The 10,000-nt window shown below is 34.7% G+C and overlaps 1 protein-coding gene across 1 annotated transcript in view; it reads right to left on the reverse strand.

Moving 5' to 3' along the window:
• Nucleotides 1-3,106: 3,106 nt before the first annotated feature.
• LOC144973687 (synaptotagmin-17-like) overlaps nucleotides 3,107-10,000 on the reverse strand; it is a 38,551-nt gene continuing 31,657 nt past the window's right edge. Inside the window, exon 9 of the mRNA XM_078916474.1 lies at nucleotides 3,107-10,000. This exon is cut by the window's right edge and continues 37 nt beyond it. Coding sequence (XP_078772600.1) covers nucleotides 9,813-10,000 — 188 coding nt within the window. The 3' untranslated portion in view covers nucleotides 3,107-9,812.

Consider the following 10,000-nt stretch of genomic DNA (forward strand, 5'->3'; position numbering starts at 1 on the left):
ACAATGGCTATATATTATTAGTCTACACACCTTTTTCAGATCTTTCGTTTTAGAATTTTTAACACCTTTTGTGACTTTCGGAGAGAGGTTATCAAATAGTCAACTCTTACGAGCTCCGTCTAGTTTAGCCTTAGCTAGAATATGGCAGATGACAAATAGTATCATTTAAATGTGTGTGTATAGATAGAATGCAGTCGACGTCACTTGGGTCTTTGTTATTGTTTTATTTTGCCATCCACGTTTATGAGTAATTCTCAATTAACCGTTTTATCCAGACTATAAAAGTTCACGGTACACATAGTTTCGTGTGTTGGTCCGTTATATTTCCGGATGGCAATATTGTGAGCTTCTTAGCCAAGCGCACACTATCTATAAATGTCTTTTAATAAAAAAAATTGGTAAGAAAAACTTTTCTTTAACTCTTGATTTTGGGGGATCCGAACATATTATTATATGTAAATGCAAAGACCTGCAATATTCCATAAAGCAAAAGTACAAGAATGAAATCTTGTTTTTCCCCCTTTGAGACATAGATACATATGTTACAGTGAATGACATAATCCGTCGGATGGTGAAAATATTTGAACTGAGATATTGCCAAGTTTAGTTAAAAGGTCAATTTTTATCACATATTTGTCATAAATGATTAAACCAACCCTTTCTGTACATCTGCGAGAAATATCAAAGCTTAATTTCACTTCTTTATATTTTTTTTACAGCTAGTCAAGTTGAAAAAGTATGAAATTTGAGAAAAGTTGCTGGATACCTTTCCCATACATCTGACCATAACTTCATGAAAAATCACCCGATTTCTTTCAAATAAAGATTAAAATGCTCTGGTGAGCATACTCATTCAGAAAATGCAAAAAAAAATATATATATGCAAATCCTAAATATTTTCACCTTCCGACTGATTATGTCATGCACTGACACATAATATTAGCGCTCCACCCTCGCCTGATAAAGATGCTGCGTGCAAGTAGGAAGGAAAAGAAGAAGACAAAACAAAAATGCTGAATCGACAACATCAAGGAATGAACAAGGTCAGACATCTCATCCACGATGAGGAAGGCAGAAGACCGGACATCTGGGGCGGACTGGATGGGATTCTGACCTCATAAATCCTCAACAACTGAATACACTTCAACAGTCGTAACGTCACTTCCCTCGTAATGACGCATGGTAACTTAGTAACTGGCTTTAAACTATCGGAACAATGGTGGACACATTTATGAAATATTTTACCGACGAGCATAAAAGCGTATCCAGAGGAAAAAACCCCATAATAAATCAGATCATGTTTTGACTTATACACATTCTGACCACAAGGCATATGAAAAGTTCTAGACTGCATGAAGAATAAAAAGTACCAATTTTCTTTGTTTAAAACCACGGTGGCCGCCGTTGCTGGGCGACGTGACATCAGACTATTGAATCTATATGGTCAGGTGAATGAGGATGACGATAAGGAGATGATAATATGAAATATCGAATATAACTTGTATTACCCCGAATATACAGGCTCTAGGCGCTTTACATGAAGGAAACTGGTAGAAATAATTAGAGGCAGGAAAAACGTCAGGCAAAGATTTCGAAAGGTCCCGGATTTGAGAGTTTTTGCCAAGATGAGGGCCGTTTAAATCGATCGATATTTGAAGGCTGAGTTTTATGGTCACATTTTCACAAACTAGTTTTAAAAAAAAAATTTTGGCAGTTAACTGGTAAAAATAGCATTATCTCTTTTTCTATCTGGATGTTACGTGCGGCTCTATGGTCAAGTGGTATGACACTCGCTTTCGGATCGGAAGGTCCTGAGTTCGAGCCTCGCTCGGCGCATAGTTGAGTCCTTGGAAAAGACCCTTTACTCACATTCTCTCACCGTACGCAGGTGTAAAATGAATACCTGGCCGTAAAAAGCGCTCTCTCTGTCCGGAAGAACATTGTAATATCGCCTGGCAGGGGTCATATCTCGTCCTTTATGTTACGTGTTAATGTTCGACCCTTGTAATGCGCTTTGAGCACGTTTAGTGGATATTGCGCTATATAAAAGCTCAAAGCTCAATTACTAAGCAGAGTTTGAAAGTCACATTTTCAAGAACTTCAAGAGGGTTTACACGATTACGCATGCCCAATGCGATATCCAGGCCAGTATAATCTTCTGAGCTCTGGAAACTGAGAAAAGCAAATTTGAATAGAATCCAGACCTTAATCGATTCATGTCTTAAGACTTTTTCATACACTGCCCCCCCCCCCCCCCCCCCCCCCCCCCCCCCCCCCCACCGTTTGGATCAGCAATATCGATCTATGAGACAAGGCGAAACATTTCCCAATACCCCCCCCCAACCCCCAACCCCCAATATGTAAAACATAAATAAAGAGTCAGTGTTGAAGTTGGCAGGGGCAGATACTGATATGTGACCCATCGTCTCAAAACAGTATTATCACGGGAGCAAGCCAGATGCTCAAAACTGAATTCTAAACGAATCCCGCTTTACAAGGGGTCCCTGACCAACAGCTTATATAGCGCAATATCCACTTAATGTGCTCAAAGCGCTTTACCAACAGGAACATTTAACATGTAGAACGAGACATGAAGTCTGTTAGGCGATATTAAATTTTTATCCGACAGAGACAACGCTGTTAACGGTCATTTTTACTCATTTTACACCTGAGTACAGTGAGAGAATGTGAGTAAAGAGTCTTTTCCAAAGATTCAACTATGCGCCGAGCGAGGCTCGAACTCAAGACCTTCCGATCATTTTAAGACAATTGAGCTTTATAATTCAGCGCAATGTCCACAAATCGCTTTGCATGGGTCCCCAAGCCAATAGCGACATTTAACAAAATATTGGAAGGACGAGACATGACGCTTGTAAATTAGTGGGTTAGGTTTCCTTTTTTGTTGATAAAGGGGAAACCCGAAACGTCCATTTAATCTGTTTTCGTATATTAAATTGAAACTTTCATTCAATTTCAAATTGTTATTTATTTCTTCGAGCTTCGAGCAGCGCCATTTGCATTATTTATAACCAAGCAATTTTTTTCCATGATTTTCTTGGGGTTTTTTTTTTCAGTAAGTAAATACATCACCAAAACACAAGGCTGATTTGTTTTATAAACAAGTCCAATAATTTTATTTTCATATCATTTTAACACAAAACAATTGTAAACATCATGATATTTATAAGTATTCTATATAACAAAACTCTAATTTACAGATGGTGAGAAAACAGGAATGTATATATTTTTTCAATAAAAAACAAAACAGCCCGAACTAAACGGGGAGTTTTTTGGTAATCAAAATATGAAAAAACCAATACATTTCTTTGCTCAGCTCTGCATATCAGAGTGTTTTCAGATCACAAGACTTCTGTCAACAACAGGCAGTAATGAAACAACGGTAACTCCAACCTCTCGCCGTTTGTCCATTGTCTTCCCAATCATTCAATCAACAATTTTTACATTTCACCCCTATTGCTCGGTGACAAATTTTTACAGTAAAATCCCGGCCACCATGATTGTATTTGGTACACAAGAACTAGACAACTCGTAGATATTAAATTAATGTGGGCAAATATAATAAAAACTAATCAAGATGTTATCTCCCACTTTCGGCGTTACATGTTTATTTGGGCGTTACTATGGAAATTAACAAATTTCAATCATGGCAGCCAAGCTTTTGACGTCATATCCGAATGGGCTTGTGTATGTAGATGTTATGAACTATATACAAATTAACAGCTGTGCCAATAATTAATGTAAACCTTTGACTTCGCAACTTGAATTCTTTTCCTATGGATAAAAAGTTGTGCCTGAACTGAATTAGAATTTTTTGAAAAACAAAACAAAAACAATACAGCAGTTGTTGTTTGGAGTGATAATAGACGTTCAAAAGATTATATTAAAAATATAGTAAAGACAAAATGTGTCTTTAAATCATACAGAGAATAATTCATCAAGAATAATAACCAAGTAGAAAACTGCGATTGTTTGCTTAATGGAATGACGTAAGCCCTGACATTTCTATGGTTTCCTTTTGACTTGAGTGTGCGATTTTCATGAAATCCTTAAAAAATAGGGGGTTATTAAAGTACAATATTATAATCTTGACAATGCGACTTTGACAACGCCAGCATGATGATATTACCATCACAAACATGAAACTTGAACAAAATAGTTTTTAAAAACTGTTTATAGGTGAGGTTTCATTTCAGACAAATGAAATCAGAAATTAGTTTTTTCACACACAAAAAAAACAACATAAAATTTAAGGAAAAACAAAAGAAAAAGCGATAAGTCTAGAGATTCAACAAAGCCCGCCCGAGTCATAATATCTCTTTTACTACTCGGTTAGGATTACACTTTCCTATAGGCAGATAAATTAATAATGAGATACTTTATAATAATATTAATGGGTCGTTCAGACTAGCCGGTGGAAAGGTTAATTATCATTGTGATAATTTTCTTTGACGCCTATATGGAAGAAATAATAAAGTAATATCTTGTTATCTTTTTGTAGAGGAAGAAGGAAATTTATTTGATATGATGAAAAAAAAACCCAGCACAACGATCATGACAAACTCTGGCGTACTCGGAAAAAACAGGTAGGTATTAAAAGTTTTGGCTAAAAAACTCGTCCTTCAAATATAGACCGATTTTATAAAATGACCATTATTATCTTGGACAAAACTCTCAAACCTAGGACTTCGCAAAGTCCCAGGTTTGAAAGATTTTACCAAAACGAGGGTCTTGTTAATCGATCGATATTTAAAGGGCGAGTTTATTGTCCAAAATTTAAAACACGTTTTATCTTCAGAGCACGACAGTTCTGGTTTTGGTTTACAGATGATATAAAACGTATTGAACAAAAGGGATTGACAGCTTTTAAACAGGACAAATTATTGATACGTATCAAGAGATGGTTTGGACTCAAAGCCTTCTTCAACACAGACACACACGCACACACGCACACAATCACACACACACACACACACACACAAAATCACACACACGCTCTCGTCTCTCGTAATATTGTGCATGTAGACTATAATCGTTTCATATTCTTTTTATTAAGTCGCTTGATGAAGGTTTGTTTCCAAAACATTTCTTGTTACGTGTTTTGATCTGTTTTGAAGGTGATGCGTTGATTCTCATTCCACATTTTTACGGTCCACACAAAGAAGGAAGCAGGGCGATATTAGACAGTAACTTTGAAACAAATATATCTATAGTCAATGCAAAAATATCAAAATTCAATTTCTCAATAATAATATATGTTACCAGAACAATTTTATAATTTGACATACTTGTTTCACAAGTGATTGCAAAAACGCCATTTACATGCTGCAAAAAGGCAGACTTATTAAAAGACCTTTTAGATGAAAAGAGCAAATTCTCCACAAATAACAATTCTAGACTATTTTTATTTCATAAACTGTAGACAAATTCAATATAATTTTTATACACGAACACTATGATCCCCTTTAAAAAATCATCGGTTTTGATAAACAAAAAAAAAATATGACTAAATCTTTTTTAAACACGTGTTTCTAAAAATAAATTAGTTGTAAAGGAAATGAATAAGAACACGATTATGTGAGTGGCAGATGTCTGCATGCACTGTTTTCATTTAATTTACTAAAATGTTTATAAGAACTGGAATATAATATGATGTTCATTGAAAGAAGCAAGCTTGGATCACATCGCAATTGACGTCTTGAGATAAAGCGGAGTATGATAAAACACGTGAGATGAGTGAGCAAAAACAGTTTAAGGACATGTTCAAAAAGCCATGGCACAACAAATACAAACAACAAACAGGGTATCCAGAATGGTTTTATATTAATGTGTGATTTGATGGAGTTGTGATTGTACTCAAAGGGTATCTAATAGGAAGGAAGAGAAGTTGAAGAAAGAAATGTTGAATGAAAATAGAATGAGAATCAGAGAAAGAGAAGGGGAGGAAGGATGAAAAGAACATAATAACAGTACTGATGATGATGATGATGATGATGATGGTGATGATGATGATGTTGTTGTTGATGATGATGATGATGATGATGGTGATGATGATGATGATGATGATGATGATGATGATGATGATGATGATGATGATGGTGAAAATGATAAAATAGAAGAAAAAGAAGAAGAAGAAGAAGAAGAAGAAGAAGAAGAAGAAGAAGAAGAAGAAGAAGAAGAAGAAGAAGAAGAAGAAGAAGAAGAAGAAGAAGAAGAAAAAGACAAAGAAGAAGAAAAAGAAGAAGAAGAAGAAGAAGAGGAGGAGGAGGAGGAGGAGGAGGAGGAGGAGGAGGAGGAGGGAGAGAAGGAGAAGTGGAAAAAAGTAAAGAAATATATCTAATTTTGATTAACCATTATAGCACCTGAACACAAACTTTGCGACAGAATAATTTCAAACAAGTATAAACGACAGCAGCAGTTTATTTCAGAGTTTTACGATTAGTGCCCCAGCCTCAAAGAATAAGGTATTATTTTCAGCTTGGCACAACACGAAAGGCAAATAACAAAGAGATCAAGGAGAAGGAAAACATATAATATATGCTTTCAATGTAATGTATGTAGACGTCTAATATAATTCGTGACATAATTTTTTGATAAAAACCATTTAAAAACTGATTTTCATTATCGTTCTAACTTAATATATCATCATTTACTATATGGAAGAATTTGAACCATAATCATACGTGTTTATTTCAAACCATCCTTACCCAAAGATGTTTCGATGAAGTTACTATGGACTAAATAAATAAAGGAATCAGAAAATCCTGACTGACTAATTTACATGAAAATTGATTATCATATAACGAGCCAATTTCAAAGGTTCCATCAAACTCTCATAACTCAACTTTTAAAATATTGGTTAAGGTAAGTATAGAGCTATTATAGACAACTGTGACTACTTTTTCCATTTTTCCTTAAGCAAATTATATTTCAAATACCTATCAGTTATGATAACGCTTAATCATTAATTTATCGTTAGAAAGTTTAAAATCTGAATCTGAACCTCATATTGATTCAGCAATATGTTACAGTGAATGACACTATCAGTCGGATGGTGAAAAGTTTTGAACTGAGATATTGCTAAGTTTAGTCAGAAGGTCAATTTTGATCCAAAATGAATTCTTGTCATAAATGATTAAATCAACCCCTTTTGTACATCTTAGGGAAATATCAAAGCTTAATTTTACTTCTAAATATTTTTTACAGCTAGTCAAGTTGAAAAAGTATGAAATTTGAGAAAAGTTGCTGGATAACTTTCCAATACATCTGACCATAACTTAATTAAAAATCACCCGATTTACTTCATATAAAGATTAAAATGCTCTGGGGAGCCATTCTTTCAGAAAATGCAAGAAAATGCAAATCCAAAATTATCATCCTCCGACTGATTATGTCATGTACTGACACACATATAATTACTATGCAAGTCACAAGCGTCACAGCATTACAAATACTATTATCTCAACATTTAGCAAACATTCCATTCATTGATACTTGAGTGGCATCTCCCTAACTAACATCTTGATAAAAATGGTTAAGCATGTTGTTATAATATTCAGATAAATAATTGAAGAAATTATTATTTTTGATCAGGTTGGAGAAAACGAGAACACGGTCGTTAAAGGTTTAATTTAACACAGCTACCTGGAGTTTGCCATTTAATTTAATCTGTTTCTGGATTTCAGTTGAATTAACTCAATAAAATCAATGATAACCGTTCTTGAAAGTCACCATCACATTGTCATTGATTGACACTATCTTTAAAAGACTCTCGTGACCATTGAATTGGATTTGGATAATGGTAAAAGATGGTGGTAATGTTGTTGTTGTTGTTGTTAGTGTTGGTGTTGGTGGTGGTGGTGGTGTTGGTGGTGGTGGTAATGATGATGATGTTGTTGCTGATGATGATAATTATCATATCATGCTCGTGATAATAACTATGATGAATATGACGATGATGACGAAGATAACGAAAAAGATGATGATCAAGATGGCGATGATGATGATGATAATGATGAAGACGAGGGTGATAACAATGATGATGATGATGATGAAGACGATGGTGATAACGATGATGATACTGAATTCAATGAAAACAACATTGCAATATCCTTAATCAAAATAGATAGTAAAGAACATCTTTAAAAATGCACTCTTGATTTTATGAGAAGGAAAATATGAAACATTCGAAAAATAGTTTATTTTTAATACAGTTGACATGTCAGTCAGTTAGAGATAGTTCAGTTGATAGTTTTTGACGCAATAAGAATATGAGATATAGGGCTTTTTTGCAAATATACATGCAACAAGTACTGATATAAATATAGATTTATTCATTTCACTGTAAATATAAAAATCTAAATGATAGAAGTCAATCGAATCAGGAACACGTTGATAACACAGTCAGGACAAACATATAAATTCATAGTATCTACCAAAGTATGAATTCAGAAAGATGACAAAACATTGTTGTACATCAGATGACAAACATTGTTGTACATCAGATAACATAACATTGCTGTAGATCAGGTGACAAACATTGTTGTCCATCAGATTACAAAACATTGTTTTACATCAGATGATAAACATTGTTTAACAGCAGATGACAAAACATTGTTGCACAACAGATGACAAACATTGATGTACATCAGATGATAAAACAGTGTTGTACATCAGATGACAAAACATTGTTGTACATCAGATGACAAAACATTGCAGTTTATCAGATTACAATGCATTGCTGTATATCAGATGAAAAAAATATCAGAGATGATATAAAATGACATTTGAACTGTTTTTGGTCAATCAGCAAATGAGAATAATATGACATGATATTAAATGAACACACTCTGGCTCTCTTCAATGAAAATAATAGACTCATTTCAAATTTAAACGTATTTTGATCATGGATACACTCTGCCTATTGTATGGAGATTGTTAATCATATAGCCTGTTAAACAAAAATAACATCGTGTTCTAAAGTCCATCGTACTGCTCGTGTCAAATACAAAAATGTCCGTGATGTCTATTTCACAACACAGACAATAACCTACCTAAAAAATCAACCAGGGCATGCATCATTAATCATAGATGATTTTAAGCGTTGGGCTTACAAAATATCTCAAATAACTAATCTGTGAAATATGATGACATCACGCAATACACCATTTATTTCTAAAAGGTCATTAACGTAAAGATGGAACTCTGAAGACATCGGATGTAGACAATTAAAGAAATATTCTGTGCACATGCGTCATTGTTTTCCATTGCTTCTAACAAAGCCAGAATGCCGTTGATTATAATATAATATTTGAATTCGGGAACATGTTTGTCATTTGAAAATGAAGCAATGAAGATTCATCGTTATTTTCTAATAAAATATACAAAGCAATGCAGTTGTAATAGAGTTCCAATTCATTTGGGACATACCGATGAAATGCTGTATTTTTCCATCAGAGACGACCGTATTAGGAGTTTATATGAGGAGAACGTCGGCCTCCAAATAGCTAGTTAGGATGCACAGCTTTCACAAACAGACAATTCACTCTCGTCACTTGATGTATGTAGTCATTGACAAAAATACGAAGTAGTGAATGATATTTTATTAATATTCAGAACGCCATTGTCATTTAATGTCTAATATGGCAGCAATCGGCACAAAACTCGAACCTGGATATGTCCTCTGAGATTTCAGAAACCAGAGTAAGGCTCCAGACTCTCTGGCAAGGGTGCCACAAACAACAGAGTGCTGGGAAGATTGTCAAATCGCAGTCACATATTCACCAAAACAAGAATTACGGAACAGCAATGGAAGCCACCGACACTTGATCACATTCTGCCCGAGACCTGAGCGAATGCCATTGGGCGACTGGTGACCTTTGAGCTTGTAACATCCGGTCCCAGTGTTTTGCTTCCTGTGACCCGGATGAATGACGTCCGATGACAACTCTACCTACGAAATCGTCCTTGGATTTGGAGTTGT

This window comes from Berghia stephanieae, chromosome 5 (assembly GCF_034508935.2).
Source record: "Berghia stephanieae isolate SIO BIC M18660-M18661 chromosome 5, UCSD_Bste_1.3, whole genome shotgun sequence".
Lineage (NCBI taxonomy): Eukaryota > Metazoa > Mollusca > Gastropoda > Nudibranchia > Aeolidiidae > Berghia > Berghia stephanieae.